The 19,278-nt window shown below is 36.1% G+C and overlaps 3 protein-coding genes and 1 non-coding gene across 6 annotated transcripts in view; 2 read left to right on the top strand and 2 right to left on the bottom strand.

The window, feature by feature from the left end:
- The window catches only part of LOC129954221 (arylalkylamine N-acetyltransferase 1), a 76,970-nt gene that overhangs the window by 52,174 nt on the left and 5,518 nt on the right, over positions 1-19,278 (bottom strand). The gene's annotated exons all lie outside the window — the stretch shown is intronic.
- On the top strand, positions 8,532-8,605 carry Trnai-aau (transfer RNA isoleucine (anticodon AAU)). The gene has a single exon. It is a non-coding gene; the product is annotated as a tRNA-Ile (tRNA).
- LOC129954218 (2-methoxy-6-polyprenyl-1,4-benzoquinol methylase, mitochondrial) lies at positions 9,900-11,070 on the bottom strand. The gene is made up of 3 exons (XM_056067975.1): positions 10,805-11,070; positions 10,330-10,748; positions 9,900-10,267 (listed from the first exon to the last, which is right to left on the bottom strand). The coding sequence occupies exons 1-3, from the start codon at positions 10,992-10,994 to the stop codon at positions 9,965-9,967; spliced, it is 912 nt and encodes a 303-aa protein (XP_055923950.1). The 5' UTR covers positions 10,995-11,070; the 3' UTR covers positions 9,900-9,964.
- On the top strand, positions 15,963-17,654 carry LOC129954220 (protein GUCD1). Of its 3 annotated transcripts, none has more exons than XR_008782665.1 (4): positions 15,963-16,208; positions 16,271-16,775; positions 16,850-17,042; positions 17,117-17,176. XR_008782665.1 is itself a non-coding variant. In XM_056067977.1 (4 exons), the coding sequence occupies exons 1-4, from the start codon at positions 16,202-16,204 to the stop codon at positions 17,203-17,205; spliced, it is 690 nt and encodes a 229-aa protein (XP_055923952.1). In that variant the 5' UTR covers positions 15,968-16,201; the 3' UTR covers positions 17,206-17,654. The 3 variants fall into 3 exon arrangements, 2 of the variants coding, with proteins under 2 accessions (XP_055923952.1, XP_055923951.1); XM_056067977.1 differs by having other exon boundaries at positions 15,968-16,208; positions 16,954-17,042; positions 17,117-17,654; XM_056067976.1 differs by having other exon boundaries at positions 15,969-16,208; positions 16,921-17,042; positions 17,117-17,654.

The following is a 19,278-nucleotide window of genomic DNA, read 5'->3' on the forward strand; positions in this document are numbered from 1 at the left end:
GCTTTATTTTACACTAAAACGCATAATAAAAAAGAAGAAAGATTTTTACTAAGGGTGATATGATCATATAATAGGGGCCAGCTTTAATATCATTTTATTACATTTCTATTTTTTGTTCTTCAAATTCTTTAACACCCCTCTGAAACTTTTTTGTTGGCTACCGCCTTGAGAAGAAGAAAAAAATGGTACATACATATCTACAGACTTTTGATGGTGTTATTAAAAAGTGTCTCTCTTTCTAAGAGGGAAAACAAAATTAAAGTCTGTTGCATTACATTGAAGATGATACTTAGGGGGCCAATGCAAAAAAGATACTCGTTTGTGCTAAGAGGATTTACCACCTTTTAAAGCGCATATATGCAATTACCACGTCAAGCTTTATCCATTTATGAAGATCCGTTTAAACAAAGGTTTAGAATGTTTGTATGTATGACATTTAGTGCACTGACAGGTATGCATATATAATTATGTATATAGTATTTAAATGTATTTGGAAAGCCATTAGTGAAATAAACCCTTTGAAGTCTTTTTGTTTTTGAAAACCATTAACATTTTGTTGATTAGATTTTTACTATCATGGCTTACAATTCAAAGTTATTCGGGAAAGTTGAACAATCTAACATTAAATTATATTAGTAGAAAATACTTACCAATAATGGGCTAGTTTGAAATAACTTAAAATTCTTTGAAAAAAAAAATATCTTTTTAACCGAGGTATTGTTCTCTTCACTGATAAGTCCAGGTTTTGTCTTCTCTGACCAGATGAACGTAAAAGAGTTTGAAGAAGATCAGGGGGTAAGATACAATTCGACAACAGTTTCCATCGAGAAAATTTCTGGGGAGGTTACGTCATGGTGTGGGCAGGAATTTCCGTGCACGGAATAACTGGACTATACATAATAGAATAATCGTTGAACTCTAAATATTACATCATCAACGTTTTGGAAGAAAATGTGGGTTCTTTCACACAATTTATGGGAAACATTTCTTGCTGATGCAAGACAATGCGAGATCTCAAGTTCTGCATTACGGACTACTTGGAAAAAGTAGAAATCAATGTGCTTGGCCTGCCATAAGCCCGGACATGAGTCCTATCGCAAGCTTTTCCCGAGACACTTAGTGAGCTGAGATCTGGTCAGATTGAGGAGTGGGATAATTCGGACGACGATATCGTAAAAATCCTTCAAGGTATGCCGAGTTCAACTATACTAACAAAGAGTTATGCTTTCACCAAAGATGTCGTTGAAGACCACTTCTCCAAATTATATAACGGCGATGACGAGCTGAATTCCGCTGTAAGGGAGATAGAACCACTTAACCTAGGCGACGCAGATCAACAATTCCGCCTACCCGACATTGACGAAGTGAAGATGGCTGAAGTCAAAGAAAGCTGCTTGAGCTGACGGTATCGCTGCCGAACTATTCAAAGTAGCAGGTGATGACTTGGTAGGGAGAATGCACCAACTCATCTGCAAAATATGGTCGGAAGAATTCATGCCCGATGAGTGGAATCTCAACATAGTTTGCCCAATACATAACAAAAGAAGACCCTCTGAGTTGCGCAAACTACAGAGCCATCAGTCTCCTTAACATTGCATATAAGATTCTCAGATTATGTGAACGTCTGAAGCCGTTCGTCAACAACCTGATCGGTCCTTATCAGTGTGGCTTCAGACCAGGAAAGTCCACTATCGACCAAATTTTCACACTACGGCATATCTTGGAAAAAAACCCAGGAGCTTCAAATCGGAAGAGCTCTACAGAGTTTTGGCATCCCTGTCAAACTTATCCGTTTCTGCAGAATGACGATGAAGAATGCACGCTGCACTATCAAGGTCGGAAAAGATCTCACCGATGTATTTGATGTCAACAAAGGCGATGCACTGTCATGAGACTTCTTCAACATCGTTCTGGAAAGAATTGTGAAAAACTCAACTGTCAACACCTAGAGGCACAATCTTCCAAAGGTCCATCTAATTACTCGGATACGCCGATGATATTGACATTATTGGAAGATCAAAGCGTGATGCCAGTGGATCGTTTGTGAGCAATGTGACGGAAACGAAGAAGATGGGTTTAGTGGTCAATGAGGGCAAGACCAAGTATATGCTGTCATCAAAAAAGGAAATTGAATAACGACGTCTTGGACAAACATCACCATGAACAGCTACAATTTTGAGGCAGTTAAGGACTTTGTCTACCTAGGCAAGTCCTTTCTCGAGCATCTGAAATCACCATCTATAAGAAACTCATTATCGCGGTTCTTACTTATGGCGCTGAGGCCTACACCCTGTCAAAGAAAGATGAGCGCGTCATAGATGGAGAATGGAGGAGAAGATATAACGACGAACTGTACAGTGACATTGACCTAGTTAACAGAATTAATGTCCAATAGCTTAGATGGCTAGGTCATTTAGAGCGGATGGACATCATCCAATCCAATCCCGAGGGACGGCGCAGTAGAGGAAGACCGCGACTCAGGTTGCCCACGCAGGCGGGTGAAGACCTCATCCAACTTGAGGTGCGAAATTGGAGACAGCTAAATAGGGACCGAGCTAGCTGCAGACGCTTACTGGTTGAGGCCCAGGTCCGCCCCGGACTGTAGCGCCACCTTAAGTAAGTAAGTAAAGATGTCGTTTTCAAAGCACGTAGAAAAGAGAAACACTGCAGCCAAGAACAGCAAAACTCGACGTGGCAATGCTTTCTAGCAAATAGAAATATCAACTTAAAAACCAAATGGACATTATTCAAGAAGTTTGAACAGCTATTCAAACCTAAGGTGCTCAGATCTGGAGCTTTGGAATGTTCGAAGAAGTGGATAAACTTCAACGCTATTTTTAAAATTGCCTACATATACTCCAAACTACTCTTTGGCAATGGAAACTGGGGCGAAGGACGGACATAACTATTCCCTCGATCTTATTCGAATACAGCGCAACAAGACAACCGCATCAGCTTACAAAACTACTTTTGGGGGAAAAATTGGTTTGGGTACAGGAATTGAACAATCTTGGATATTGTTTTGGACTGTGTTGGGATGAGAGATCTATTTCTCAAATTGATTGGATCCAAAAAGGCAATGATCTATTGCGGCTGTTGAAATCGAGGGTCAACAAGAAAACCTACGAAGGGCATCTGAGAGCAGTAGGCGCATCTACACACATCTGGATCATTTAAGAGGACAGATTTACATTAACGATGGTTTCGAACTGAACAAGATTACTTGGATTTTTAAGGCAAGATGTGATTTAATCAAGCTTAATGGAAACGGATCTGTCCAGAACGAATCATCATTATGTACTGTGTGCAGCTTAAGGGAGGAAGAAAACATCCAGGAATTCTTGGGCAGATGTCCGGGTTTAAAGGAATTTAGGGTGGCCTTCCTTAGGAAAGTTTGGTTAACAAAAGCGGAAATAGTCCAAGTGATCAATGGAGAAAACAGCACCATTTTTGAAGGTATGGAGAATTGTATCGCTGTAGCCCTACCATACCGAAATGAACTAGTGAGAGAATGTAACCCGTAAAAAATGTTTTTAAAATTATCACCAAATTTTGATTTAAAACTAATAATTGTTATAATATGTACGTAAATTCAACTACCCGACAGGCGACGTTTGTCAATGTCGTAAGTTTTGCATTTTCAACTTTTAAAGAAAAAGATAGAAGTATGCCGAGGCGAAGGTTAAATCTTTGATAGATATTAGGGGAGATAATAACCACTATTCGGTGAACAAAAACTCATTTATTGTATGTTCTATTTAAAAGTTCTTCTCTTTTGTTTATTTTTTACATATGTAAATTAATAATATTAAATGTTAATAAACAATACTGAATTCAAAAAGGTCATTTTTACATATTTGAAATTATTTCGAAATTTTAAGGTGTGCCACTTTTTTATAACTCAGTGTATATTTATTTCGAATCAAATTTAAATGAATAAAAAATAAAATACAAAAAACTACAGACCTATTACTAGATTTTCTATTATTATTAAACTCTTATTATTAATCTATGATCGTTCAAACACAGCACGGTTCAACTAAGGACGTTTTACCATCATTTTTTTTTAATGAAACTTAACTGAAACTGAATTTCAACTGAAAACTGTATTGACTCATTTTAAAACGAAAAACAATTTTATTTTAACTATGTTTCAATAAAGCTTTTAATAAACTCTCAGATCGAGTTTTTGGTTGTTATTAAATAGAAAAGCTGGGTTTTAGTGAACATTTCGTAAAATATCTACAATCTTATTTATTGGATTAATCAAAGTTAACTCTGGAATTTCACATGGCAGTCATTTAGGGCCTATCCTTTTAATTTTATTTATAAACGATTTACCGTCGGTATTGAAACAGTCTTAGTGCATTATTTATGCCGACGATCTTACAAATTTCAAAACTGTTTCAAGATTATTATTTCGTGTTAACAAAATGTCTGTCCTTGGTGTGTTATTCAATAGAAAATTGAAATTTGTACATCACATTAACTCAATAACTAATAAGGCTTATTTAATGCAAAGGTGCAAAAAGGTTCCCGCGATTTGCGCTGAGGAATTAAGGATAAGCTAAAATTTCCTGCTATATTTCACCTTATTAGCACAGACTACAACTTATTTATATGCCGAGTCCGGAAACTACCCGTACTTATTTTTATTTAGTATGAATCGGAAAACCAACCCTATTCCAATCGTGCAGCACAAATTCATTAACTTTTAACCAACGGACGATCCAAGGCGGTAATATGAGCCATACAGCTTATGCAGCTAAGTTGTATAAGTAAAGATTTCATCTAAAGATTTGTTAGTAATTTCAAATTCAGCAAAAAGCGGTTGGTTGTCAAAAACAACTAAAATCTTTGTTTTCACATAATTTAAAATTTAGAAAAAACTGTAGTAATGCTCTAAATTATTTTCATAAGATCTGATTTTTGAGATAAAAATTTAATACTCAAGTTTTTTAGAATAAACCTCTAGTAACCGATCGCCAAGCTGATATAAAGTTGCTTTTAAATTTCTGAAAATCATCTTCAAGTCTATCTTGTTTTTTTTTTTTGACGCACACAAATAGTGTAAGGTTTTTGTGAAGTGTTTTTTTTTTTTTTCTTCCAAAATTGATTGTCTTTTAGATACAAAAACTTTTAAGATCTTAAAAAATTAAATCTACTTTTTGAAGTTAATTTGCATATTTTGGTCCAGAACTGAGATTTAAACACGAATTTCAAGAATATAAACTTCACAAAAACAGCGAAAGTGACCGTTTCGTTAAACTAATGGCAAATTGAAAAAAAATTAACGTTCATATCTAATAATTTAATATAAAAGATTTGAATTTATAGAGAACTGAAAAAAAGAAAAGATTTTGCAACGTGTAATTTGTGAGCGCCACACTAAAATTTCTTCCCAACTTATTTGTTTACCTTAATTTGTTTATTTAATTTTTAGAGAAATATTATACTCAAATGTACCTTTTTCCTTAAATTCAATAAGCTAAACATTTTTGTTTCTAAAATTTTTAAGTTTTGTTGTCTACTTTAAGATCAAAATATTTTCAAAATGCTTACGCAAAACAGTAATTTTTTAGAATTTGTCTTCTGGAATCTGCTTCAATCTACGAGAAAGCAGCTAAAAAATTCAATGTAAGAAATTCTCTTTCATGGTTCTACGAAAAAAGATCACATTTTCTGGCGAACTTTCTCATCTTCTGGGTTGCTGGATCTATATTTTTGTTGTTTTCTTCGCATTTAACGAAATGCCAACAAGAACAGAATATATTATTAAGTTTGAAAAAAGCTTCAACAAAATTTGTAACATTTCAGAATGAAATACATTAAAAACCCTCTAAACGTTTGTGTTTTAGACCAAGCATGTGCAGACTTAACTTGAGGAACTTGAAAGTTAGACAAGTTTTCAGTTAGCGTAGTTGTTATGATTCGCCAGCTCCCAAAAAATTAACTTCGAATTGAGGTAGCTTTAATGGAAAGTTGACTGGAAAGTTAGTTAAGAAAAACCCCTAACTATCAATTCAAGTCTCTTTCTATCAAAATGACAGTTTATCATGTTTTTTCATTCAACTGGATTCTGAACTTTATTACTTTATTATTTAATTATTATCTGCACAACTTTTTTGAATGCTTTCTGTAAAAGGATTCCTTGTCAATTTGGAAAAGAAATAAGTAACATTTCATTACAATACAATATACAAATCGTGATTTACGTGTAGCTTTCCTGGGGAGTGTTTTGCAGACAATGATGTTTTTAGTAGTTTTTGTACTATGAACTTATAGTAAAGGTTCGTGAAGTAAAGTGTTTAATTTTAAATTCATGACACTTGAAAAACTAACGAGTTACCTCGGTCAAAATGTATACGTTCAAAGAATAAAGTTGACTGCAAATGAAAGTCACTTATATTGTCTGAACCAGCCCCATATCTTGCGAGACAACAGTGTTTTTAAATAACCTAATAACTTAAGTTATTACTTTTGAAGCGGTGCTCAAAAACTCATCTTTATATTAAGCGTGTGCTTCGGCTCTTCGATATAAGCCGGTACAGCGTCGTAAACATTGCCGCCCGAAACTTCTCCATCTGGGAGTGGCCACGTTGAATCACACACGACAACCATAAACGATCAGTGGCCGTATAAGGGCCATGTAGCCGTTACGTCATAGCGAAAGCTCCTTAGGCCCAGGTCAGAGCAACATTTATTCGTCTGTCGAAATATAAACACTGATCTAACCAGATACCGAAGTACTTCACTACACTTTTGCTCGCTAATGGCTGCCCGTAAAGATCAACGATGACCATCTTGAGCCAATTCTTGCACGTATCCCTCGTGGCCTAGCCAACGGAGTCCGGAACAGAATTGTCTCCGACTTCTGGACATTTATTTTCAGTTCCCAGTCATCGCATAATCGCTAAATCTTGTCGAAATCACACTGCTAGAGTATTCTAATAACCTCAACCTTTCGGGCCGTTCGGTACGCAATTAAATCGTCGGCGTATGCAATTGCCTTTGTAAAACTACCTATCAAATCGCTTGTGTAAATGCTGAAGAGAATCGGCGAATGCACCGCTCCCTGTTGAAGACCATTTTTAATTAAGAATGTTGTGGTAGAAGTTACATTGCCACTTTTGAAAACAAACTTTCTACCGTTAAGCATATCATAAAGTATATACAACAATGGCTTGCTTATGCCAAGCCTGCTCAGATTTAGGTAAAGACCCTCTAACCATACGGTGTCAAAGGCCTTTTCCAAATCAACCAGAACAGCACCTGTGCATTGTTGTTTTGATTTATTCCATTGGATAGGTATCAGAAACGAGTTTAGACGCAGCATGAATTGTGTCATGATCCGCCTTGAACCCGAACTGTTTATCCGAAGTTATTTTGTTGTCCGCTGCCCACTAAGTCAGAGCCCTATTAATAATCTTCTCGAAAACTTTGCCGATGTTCGTAAGAAGACTTATCGACCGAAGATTTGACGGTCTGGAGTTGTTCTTGCCCTTTTTCGGGAGAGGATGAATCACAGCGGTCTTCCAGTTCAAATGCACTGGATAATATGCATTATTTAGTGCATTATTGAAGAGTTTGGTGTAAATGTCAATTGCCTCCATCGATAAATGTCTTAGTACAACGTTGGATACACCATCGACACTTGCTAAATGTTTGTTTTTATTGAATTGAAGATGAGCTGAAGCTCAACCTTCGTCACTAACAAGAACTTGGTCCCTTTTGCTGGGCGATTATGGCATTTGCCAAGGAATCGTCATTGAACCGCATGAAACCGTGGTTCTCAGATCGCCATTGTGTCATATCATTTCGAAGGTAGAAGTGATTAAGTAGGGCTCTGTTTTCCAGGTCGTGGTTGGGGCGAATGCTAACATTCACCTTGTGCACTTGCTGGAAAGCAGCTCCCACCGCCTCCACTTTTTCCTTCGGATCTTCAATTATATAAAAGTCATCGTCAAAGATGGCTTCTTCTGGATCTATTTGCGCTGTCCTGAGTACGTCCCTGCTCTCATTTTTTTTCAGACACGGAAGGTCATTATCATTCTTTTTTCTGAATATCTTGTTGATTTTAGGGAACATACTAGGGTCACTGGAATTAACGGACCGGATCTTACGGTCGCAGTACTTGTTAATTCATAACCTGTAGTTCTCCTTAAACAACAGATTGACATTTTTTATTGACGACTTCAGTATGTATGTAAGTCGTCTGTACAAGTTTTTGAGTTTTGTAAGTAAGCCAATCTTGTGCTTACGTACTACGAAGTGCATCAATAGTCGCGTTTCTGTAAGCGTCCATTTGGTCCCGTTCTTTGTAATTGTCCATTCCATCGTTCGTTTTATTGTTTCTTCCATCTGTTGTAAATGTTGGCCAATTTCTGTATTTGTCATGTTTCTGTTGTTTGGAGGGGCTAAGTCACTCGAACGAAGTTCTCTTGCTCTATAAAATTGTATTGTATGTATTGGCACCGTATTGTGGTGAGTGCTCCCTGACAAATAATAACTTTGACTTTTAAAAATCATGTGGCCCATTAGCTCAGTTGGTTAGAGCGTCGTGCTAATAACGCGAAGGTCGTGGGTTCGATCCCCCCATGGGCCAGAACATCTTTTTTATTATTTAATATTTTTTCGGAGTTTTGTTATAGAACAGACCAGTTTCTATATAAAGTTCTGCGATTATGACCAGTGTATTATACCAGTTATAAATACTCTAATCGGTAACAATTGGTTTCTTGACAGAAGTACTAAGTTATAGTTCTTAAAATAGGTAGAACTGGGTGATTTCTGGTGCAGAAAAATTGAAAGGAAAGGAAAAAAAGGAGCAAATTAGTGCGGTTGTTCAATGTATTTACCATATGCTTTTTTAAACTCTATGGGTTTTAAATGTTGCTTCTTCATTCAGTAGTGGATGAAATACAACGCAGAATTGGTTCTACTAGTACTACTCACAATCAAATTTAGACGAGTTTTAGACGCATTACTTCCTAGTATTAGGTTGTGGGTTGTGAAATTAGGTCAGGTACTAGTGATGTGAAGAAATGTAAGGATATTACTTTTTTTAGGACTACGTATTAGGAACAGTATCTGTCCTAGCTAGACTGTATACTAGGACAGCTCAGGACCAATCTGAAAAAAATGTACGTATATAAAACTAACTCCAAGGCAATTTGGATCCTTGGATTTATAATTTTCTAGATATCTAAATTGCTTTTCCGGGTCAATTTATGATTACGACCGTTGCAAATCAATCCAAATATCTTTAAATCACTCAAAAAAGTCAGACCACACTTTTTGTAAAATAGGCTCTTCGAGCCATTTGGCTTATTCGTGAAAATACTAAGCTTTGTCATTTACCTAAACTTGCATTTTTCTACTTCAAATACTCATAAAATTTTAAAAAAATATAGTGAAAACACAAATTTTTTAAGTTGTGGCAATTTTTTTCTAGAAATATTTATTGCTTTAAAGTGCAACGAAGCTTCCTACCAGACAACTTCTAAAATCTCAAACAAATGTAGAGAAACTTTGTCGTAGTCTTAAAGTTATTAGTTTGTCGTATCATCGACCGGTTTGTTTCGAATTCTAGTTCAAGCTAAATTGGTATTCAGTCCTATCTTTCTCTTTTTATTTGTGCCGAGAAACTTTTAGAAATATCTAAATTTGTATAAATCTCATCATTTCATTAATATTTTGATCTAGATTTAAAGACAAACAAAAAATCATAACTTTACTATTATTTATTTGTTAAAGTATAAACAAAACTAATTTTAGGAATTTTGATAATTTTAAAAACTCAAATCTAGGGGATAACAATCAAAATGTTTCGAATGCATTTAAATCAGGAAATTGGGCGTGAAATTTGGCAATGCTTTATTTACAAAACAAATACGAAATTGAATTTAATTTCTAAATTTTACTTTATTTACCAAGCTTCCTTTTGTATAGCATCTTTTTCGGTCTACAATTTAAAACCTGAATGTATACTAACAACACCGAATGTCAAGTTCTCATACTGAACCATATCAAAGCCAGCATCCTCAATCATAGCCTTGAATTCATCTTGACGAGGGAACTTTCGAATGCTCTCTACGAGGTACTGGTATGATTGCCATTGTCCGGCTAATATTTGTCCCATAGGAGGAATAACTTGAAACGAATATTGGTCATACAACCACTGGAGAGTTTCGTTGTTGAGGTGACTAAATTCAAGGCACATGAAGCGTCCGCCTGGTTTCAGCACACGATAGGCTTCCGATAACACCTGAAATTGAAACTTTATTCATCTCCGTCGAGAAAAACCACACTACACGTTAAACTACGAACTTTATCAATATGTGTACAGTTCCTGATTCCAAACGCAATCGTGTATGCCGAGAATGAATTGTCATCGAATGGAAGTTCTTCAGCGTTAGCACACTTCCATTCGATTGAAATTTGATCAAGTTTCTCCTGTGTAAGTCCCAAATTGTCTGCACGCGCTTTACCCACATCCAACATATGTTGATTTATATCGGAAATTGTGACATGACTCTGCCGTCCGCTGGGGTTAGGTTGCTTGTCTATGTATTTAAGAAACCTAAACGCAATGTCACCTGTCCCACCAGCCATGTCGAGCAGACGTGCCCCACGAATCGGTCCCAATCTCTCCATGAAGATATCCTTCCATATTCGATGGATTCCCATGGACATAGCATCGTTCATAATATCGTACGACTTGGCTACATCCTCAAAAACCTTATGCACTAAAATATAATTCATTTAGAGAGTATTTTGTGATTGTTTTAAGAGTTTTCCTAACCTTTCTCAACTTTTTCACTTTCTTTGATCGTTTGATAGCCAAAGTGAGTGGTACCATCTTCGGCAGGACTTTCTGCGGCTGTTTGAGCTTGACTAGCTAGATTTCTCTTAAAGTTTGATCTTAAGGCGTTTCCTAAATTCAATTTGATTGAATGTTGTTTTGTTTTTAAAAGTATTCGCGGAATATTCATAATTATAATTATACTATTGTGGTATTCGGATTCGTAAGGTAAGGTAAATATGCGGTTATGTATTTATGATGAAATCGAAATTTTGTTGACAAAACAGCTGTTGCTTTGACACTGACAGTGAATTTGACGTTTGTCAGTGTTACCAGTCATAAGTAAAGCGAATTGATTATGCGGCAAACAGATTGAAACGATATATTCTTCAACAGAATTAATTAAGTAAATTAAGATATATGCCCAATTAATGGAAATTTTATATATCGTCGCTATAAAAGCAAAGTGACATTAGTCAAAATATATTTTTGTATTTATTAAATTCACATAAAGCCTACAAAAGAATATACAATTTGTTGCAGAGAAGATAATTGTTTTAGAATCAATGACGTACAAAATGTTCATAAAGAAAATTATTTCTATAATAATTATCTTTTTAATTATTATAAAATAAAATTTTTCTTTCCAAGTGACGATATCGTTTCATTGTCAAAGCCAGTTTATATTTATAAGATTTCTAGAATTTTCTCAGACGTTAATACGTCAGGAGAATGAAATATACACAATTCACTTTTATTTCTCGCATAGCAATCAAATTAGGTTTGCTTTGGTTTTTTTTATAAAATAAATACAAAATTTACAGCTATTTGCTCAGAAAAATATCTCAAAACTATGAAATTGAAAAACATGGCCGAAAATTGTAACCACAAGTAATAAAAGTTGGCAACTGATCCAGAAAAAATTAAAAGAGGGAAAGAGACATTAAGGATATGCTTAATTGAATTTGTGAGATAGTGGCAAGATACGATTATGGACAAACTTTGAAAAGGCAATGATTGCATTGCAGGCCAAGCAATGAAGTGGAATCTGCTCACACAAGAAGGAAGAAGACCTGGACGACCGAGAAGCATATGGTGCAGGACAGTCGAAGCAAAATCAGCGTCACTAGGTAAAAGTTGGAGGGAGCTAAAACACATCTCCGGAAACCGTACACGATGCCACGTAAGCATAGGGTCGAAATTGTTGATTTTTGACTTGCTGAAAATTAAAATCCAAATGAATTGATAGATCCAAACCGAGCCACCTCATATTCACCACACACTGTTGATTTTGGATCAATTAGGGTCTCTTTGGATTTTTATCACTGTATGGCTACCTTAAAGAATAAAAACTGCCCAATTTGTTTGATTTGGTTGGAAATAGCCAATCACTCAATACATTTTTGTTTTAATAAGAGGTATTGTGAATAATTGAGGAACTGTCACTTTAGAAACCGTCATCTTTTGACACTTGACAATTAAAATCTATGCTATTACTAAAAATGGAAGGATACACACTGTACCAACTCATTGAAATTATTGAAAATTCAATACAAAATGGTAAAACCTGTGACGTCACAGTTAAGCAAGAAAATTTGAATTACATTAAAGTACATAAATATACAGAGTAGACAATGCACCTTGAGACTAGACTATATAAGGTGATAACAACAAAAGACAGAAGCACAAAGGAAAAAGAACAACAAAAAAAGGACACATAACAACAACATTCCACTAACCGCACTCAATTGCTGCTTGATTTCGATAATCGATGGGAACCTATGATTTATTGGTAACTATAAGCAATTGCGACAAGGATATTTCTCAAAAAATGGAATAATTATAATCTATGGTTTAAAGGCGAAAAAACTTATTACAGTTTGAATGACGAGATCCCCATTGAAATCTATAGCCATCTTTGAATTTCCCGACTTGCCTTGAAATTTCAAACCCTCTCTTGATATATTAAGAAATCTTTTTGAATCTGTAAATCTGCCTTGAAATTACTAGGCACCTAGATATTTAAAAACCTCCCTTGGAATTTCATGGCCTCCCTTGATACTTCAAGACCTAACTTGAAATTACTAGACCTCCCTTGAAATCTCTAGGCATCCCTTTATATTTCAATTCATCCCTTGATTTTTTAGGAACTCTCTTGTCATTTCAGGCCCTCCCTTGACATCTCCCCCTTCATTATTTCAAGGCCAGCCTTGATATTTTTTAAAACCACCTTAGAAATCTCTTGACCTACCTTACCAAGTTAAGACATAATTTCTTATTTCAAATCCTCTCTTAAAATCCTAGAACTTCTTTACTAAATCTGCTAAATCATACATACTTACTTAAGGTGGCGCTACAGTCCTGTGTGAACTAGGGCCTACTCCAACAAATTTCTCCATCTAGCTCGGTCCCTAGCTAGATGTCTCCAGGTTCGCGCTCCAAGTTGGGTGAGGTCACTTCCTCTACATTGCTGTACAGCCCGTACAGCTCGTCGTTCCATGTTTTCCTCCACTCCCCTTCGATGCATACGGGACCGTAGATCACACGAAAAACTTTTCTCTCGAACCGACACAAGGCGCTTTAATCAGCGCTGGTGTTGTTATCTGCGTTTACAGCGGAGCCTAGGTAGACAAAGTCCTTAACTACCTCAAAGTTACGTATATCGATGGTGGCGTTTTGACTGAGACGGCGGTGTTGTATGTCCTTTCTTGAAGACAGCATGTACTTTGTTTTGCCCTCATTAACCGTTAAACCCATTTTTGCCGCCTCTTCCTCAATACTCACAAAAGCCCTATTGACATCACGCTGAGTTCTTCCGATTATGTCAATGTCATCAGTATATACTGGTAATTGGACAAACTTTTGAAAGATAGTGTTGGTGCGTGAGCTTTTCACTATTCTTTCATGTACGATGTTAAAAAATTGCATGACTGCGCATCACCTTGTCTAAAACCTTTTTTGACATCGAAAGGTTCTGTTAAATTGTTTCACACCTTTATGGAGCAGCGTGAATTCTTCATAGTCATCCTGCACAAACGGACGAAATTGGCAGGGATGCCAAAACTAGACATGGCTCTATACAGATCGTCCATGTAGATGCTGTCATATGCGGCCTTGAAATCGATGAAAAGTTGTTAGGTATCGATTTGGTGTTCTTCGGATTTTTCCAGGACCTGCCGGTATGTGAATATTTGATCGACCGTGGACTTTATTGGTCTAAAACCACACTGATAAGGACCTATCAGGTTGTTGACGATGGGCTTTAGACGTTCACATATTACGGCAGAGAAGATTTTATAGGTTATATTAAGTAGACTGATTCCTCTATAGTTGTTGCAGTTTAGAGAGTCTCCTTTTTCAGGATCGGGTAAAGAATACTGAGGTTCCATTCATAGGGCATGCTTTCTTCCGACCATATCTTACAGATTAGATGGTGCATGCTCCTAACCAACTTATCTCCAGCTGCTTTAAAGAGCTCGGCAATTAAGCCATCCATCCTGCCTGACAGCGGAGTTCAGTTCGTCGTCGCCGTTATACAGTCTGCAGAAGTGGTCCTTCCATATCCTCAGCATTGACTGCGGTTCCACTATGATGTTTCCACTTTCACCTTTGCAGCCTTCGGTTCTAGGTTTATGTACCTGTGAATTTCGTTTCACCTGTTCATACATTTTTTGGAACTTCATTCATGCTTTTAAACGTCTCAACATCTTCGACAGCACCCTTCTCATACCCTCTCTTTTTTCTTCTGAGAAGTCGGCGTTCCTCTCGCCTCTTCTGCTCATAGAGCTCATGAGCCGCACTCGTCCTTTTATGCAGCCCCGTTTTCGTGCGTGTTTGTTTGGCTGCATTTACCTGCCGACACTCCTTATCAAAGCAGTGGTTCCTTGTTGGTGATTTCTTGAAACCCAGCACATCAGAGGCAGCTTCTCTGATTGCATCTTGGCAATGTTGCCACGGGTTCTCGATACATTGTGTTGGTGGCAGAAAACTTTGAGAGAGGTTACTTGGAACTCGGTCGGAAAAGGATTTGGCGATCTCTGGCCATTGTAGCCGTTCGACGTTATACCTTCTCCCAGCATCTCCCTGTTTTGCCGTTTCGCCCCGCAGAAAAATCTATGAGCCTGAATCCGTTGTCGGAAGTGTTATCGTGCAGGCTGTTTTTCCCGATTATTCAACCAAAGATGTCTTCCCTTCCTAGCTTGGCATTAAAATCCCCCAGGACAATTTTAATATCGTAGCTAGGACACTAGTCATATGTTTTGTCTAAGAGCTCGAAGAATATATCTTTGGTGTTGTCATCTTTCTCTTCTGTTGGGTAGTGTGCGCATATCAGGCTTATGTTGCCAAATTTAGCCTTGATGCGTATGGTCATGAGGCGCTCGTTGATGCACCTATAGCTCAAGACTTGTTGCCTTAATATGGCTCCAATGACAGGTAGCAGTCACCATAGTAAATATCGCAGTTTTTCATCCTCTTTTTGCCCAGCCTATCCCATCGTATTTCCTGGTTGGCAGTGATGTCTGCTTTATAGGGCCTTCGCTAATTCTTCGGCCGCACGTGGTTAAGGGACCTAATATTCCACGTGCATATCCGAAGTTCGTTAATTAATTCCTTTGCGTAGGTTGTCAACAGTAAATCCGTCCGTATCCGAGGCTTGTTGGTGCTTCGTTTATTAATCGATAGTATGAATACAAACGGAGAGGTATGAAAGGGGCATTATTTGGGGTGCATTTGAAAACTAATATTACGAATAAATTCTTAAAAAATTAAATATTAAACCCCAAAAAAATCAGTTATGGCATAACAACAAAAGATTGAAGCAATTGTCAAAATAATCCATTTTTTTACTTTAGTTTTATACGTAAAATTGAAACATGAAAATGTATTAAAAGTATAATTAATAGTTTCCTTACACTCAAATTATTATATTAATTACTTTTAGTCATAAAGCAAGTTTTTATTTGACGTGTAGAGCCATTGAAACTCCACACAAATACTGAACAGTATTTATTTATTAAAATAGTCTTTAAACTTCATTAATATCAAAAGTGGCTCATGTATTTGAAGTACACATTGAGCATTGGCATTTTATCGATAAAGTACTACAAAAGAACTGCTATGGCATGACTGACCATTTATCGATACAAAATTATGATCTGTCAAATTTGTCGCCTTCTGTTGTTGTCCTGTCTTCTTACTGAGGAATTTTTTAATTTGCTTTATGGTAAAAACCGACGAGATGGTAAACATTGTTGTTTACTTCTAAATAAAAAAGCAAATCAAAATCATTTCTTTACCATTTGTCTGTCTCAGTGGAGAGTGGCCTAAAGGCAAACACTCAATAACGTGCCGTCAAAAATATTTGTCCATTGCAAGGAATATTATCAATCTATTCAAATGGATGGTAAAGATCATTAAGTTATGTTTTCTGTAATCCCTCACTAAAATTCTGTCTTTTCCCTACAGAGATAAATGCTAACATTCCTGAGAATTTCACCGACTTGCCCGTTCACAAGCATTACAATCTAACCCATTACCATCAACGCTTCCACTGGGATTGTGGACTGTCTTGCATCCTGATGATTCTGAGCAGTGCTTCGCGAAAGAAATTTCTTACGAATTTCGACGAAATCTGCAAAGAAGAAGGTTTCGGTCACAGCACATGGACCATAGACTTATGTTACATTTTACAGAAATTCAATGTCGAGCATTTGTACCTGACCAAAACCATTGGAGTCGATCCAACCTACAGCCAACACAGTTATTACACAAAAATAATCGATAAAGACGAGGAAAGGATAACGCAAAAGTTCAAGGATGCTCAATCGCATGGGGTAGCGGTCGAGCAGAGGACGGTTCCGTTCATGGAAATTATTCGTCACCTCGCTCAACGGGGCCCGGTTATAATTCTAACGAATGCGTCACTTCTTAGATGTGATGTGTGCAAAAAGGACTCATTTGAGCGGATGGGGTAAGTGTTATGCTGTTGGTTTTTATTATTTTTGTATATCATCTGCTTGTTCATATACATATACATTTGAGAAGGATTCAAGGACGTGATTTTCCATTTTGTTTCTCATCATTTGGCTCATATTGCGAAATTGATTTTCTTAAAGTTGTTCGTTTTTAAATCAAATTGGCAAACCCAGGCACTATGCCGGTCATTATGTGGTCCTTTGTGGATTTGATCGGACGAAAAAGAAGGTCTTCTATATGAATCCAGAAGTCACAGATGGACGTGAGTATTTTTCGAAATTTTCTTCTTAAAAACAGACACACCAGTATTATTATTTTTTGTTTAACCTTCCGTAGATGTTTGTATAAGTTCAATGGATTCTATGGATAAGGCTAGAACTGCCTTTGGTACCGATGAAGACATAATTCTAATTTACAATCGATAGATCTAAGATACAAAGCGATTAATTTTAAACAAACAAAACAAACTTATTGTGATAGCGGTTACAAACTAATATTTACGTTTAATTATGTTGGCTATAAAATGTGTGCATTTATAAAAGAGCACTGTATACTTTATTATAACAAACTATATTAAAATACAAATTATTTACCTATGCCAGATTAAAATTGCCTAAACTTTTCGGAATAATTTAAGATATACATAAATACGTAACGTAGGTTTATTTTGTTAATTGAAATTAAAGAATAGGAAAGCCAACAGTGAAAACATTTTTTGAATTGAATTGAACCCGATAACAACAGGTGTGCCGCATTTTATTTGGATTTCAACATATACAGTGACGAGCATAAGTGAAGGTACCCTATGTCAAAACTTGTGAAATTTGAAAAATCTAATGAATAAAAGCAGATATTGATAAAAGTAATGGATATTGTAGTTTATTTTTATTTATTACATAACATGAATAACGCAAAAAAAAAAATTAAAAAAAAATGTCAATCAATGTTGCATATTTAAAAAAAATTACTTTTATTTGATCAAGCAAAAGTGTAGGTACCTGAAGTTTTGCCATTAAGCAGTTATCACTATGTCATTTATTTTGTTTTCATTTAATAAATTGTATTTATAACGTGCAAATAGTTTAAGCAAAATGACGAGAAAAGAGTTAACAGTGGAAGGAAAAAAATATTATTATCAATCATCACCAGAAAGGTAAATCTTATAAATAAATTGTTGAAACTGTGAACAGGTCGAAATCAACAATACAGAAGGTAATAAATCGTTTTGATAATGAAAAAAGGGTAGAAAATAAACAAAGATCAGGAAGACCCCGCCAGTTAAATGAGAGGTATGAGAGGGAAATAAAAACAATAATTCAAAAAGACCCCTTTAAAAAAATATTAATCTAAGACATTGTATCGCGCAGACATCATCGCTAAAACCCGTGTTTTTGAAATTTGCCCGAATTTGTTTGTATGCAATTCCATCAAAGTGTTTAAGTAGCCTGCTCAAAATCCTGAATAAAACCCTATAGACATTTTATTTCATATTTAAAAACAAGGTGTGCTAAAAAAAATCCATCCATCAAAAATAGTTCACTATGGTTGGTTTTTAGTTAGTTAGTTAGTTTATTATTCTGACTAGCAGAATAATTAAATCAAAACTGGGCAACTCTTCTGGGAGACGATTCGTCAGTAAAGGTGGTGTTCTATCCCCTTTCCTCTGAAACCTAGTGGTGATTGAAATCCTTACTCTACCTAACACCTCCTAATATATTTTGCAAACAAACAGCTGCTCAGCTTGGCCACTCCGTAATTCTTAGGTGTTTAGAATCAATTCCAAAGCACATAGACTACACCATCCCCCAAATTGCAATTCGACAGAAATTTCAAGATTTCTATACCTCCCAGATCTTTGTCGGAGGATAGGACATTTCTGGAAGATGGGAATATCCATTTTTATAAAGAAAGATAAAAGAAGGGGTTGGTGAAGGTGTGTACTGTGACCGACTGAAATTAAGTCTCTCATTCAGAATTCCCAATAATTGTAGCGTGTTCCAGGCGGAACTTTTGCCGACAAAAAAGTCTTGTCCTGGTTTAAAGAAAACTTGATATCACCATCTGGTTAAGGTGATTGTTGATAAATGACAGTCAAAAAGATCGAATTTGAACTACGAAGGGTGAAGTCAAATTGATACCAAAAAGCTGTCACAACAAAATTATGATAGTCATTGGTCGCATTCACAAAGCTAAGTGGCTACGTAGTCACAAAGCTAAGTGGCTACGTAGAGCTACCAGACGCTTACACAAACGATTGGAAAATGTTAGTTCGCTTTGCTTCGTTAAAAACACATTCCTGTGACCGACAAAGCTTACGACATTCGAAAAAACAAGAAAATTAAGAATTGTATTCAATCACAGTCAATTTGATACTTTTCTTTAAATATTTTATAAGAATCATTTTAAAATTTCATCAAGGCAACAACGAATTTTGACAATTTGAATCTGAAACTGTTCAATCGAATTGAATTGAATCATCTTACACAGACGAAATGAAA

This window comes from Eupeodes corollae, chromosome 1 (genome assembly GCF_945859685.1).
Source record: "Eupeodes corollae chromosome 1, idEupCoro1.1, whole genome shotgun sequence".
Taxonomy (NCBI): domain Eukaryota; kingdom Metazoa; phylum Arthropoda; class Insecta; order Diptera; family Syrphidae; genus Eupeodes; species Eupeodes corollae.

Excerpts from the sequence above, each read along its gene's own strand:
- LOC129954218 (XM_056067975.1), bottom strand. The coding sequence starts at position 10,994 with ATGAATATTCCGCGAATACTTTTAAAAACAAAACAACATTCAATCAAA. Across the intron at positions 10,749-10,804 it reads AAGTGAAAAAGTTGAGAAAG|TGCATAAGGTTTTTGAGGAT; the intron begins GTTAGGAAAACT and ends ATTATATTTTAG. Across the intron at positions 10,268-10,329 it reads ACTGTACACATATTGATAAA|GTGTTATCGGAAGCCTATCG; the intron begins GTTCGTAGTTTA and ends TTTCAATTTCAG.
- LOC129954220 (XM_056067976.1), top strand. Across the intron at positions 16,776-16,920 it reads GACTCATTTGAGCGGATGGG|TTGTTCGTTTTTAAATCAAA; the intron begins GTAAGTGTTATG and ends ATTTTCTTAAAG. Across the intron at positions 17,043-17,116 it reads TCCAGAAGTCACAGATGGAC|ATGTTTGTATAAGTTCAATG; the intron begins GTGAGTATTTTT and ends AACCTTCCGTAG.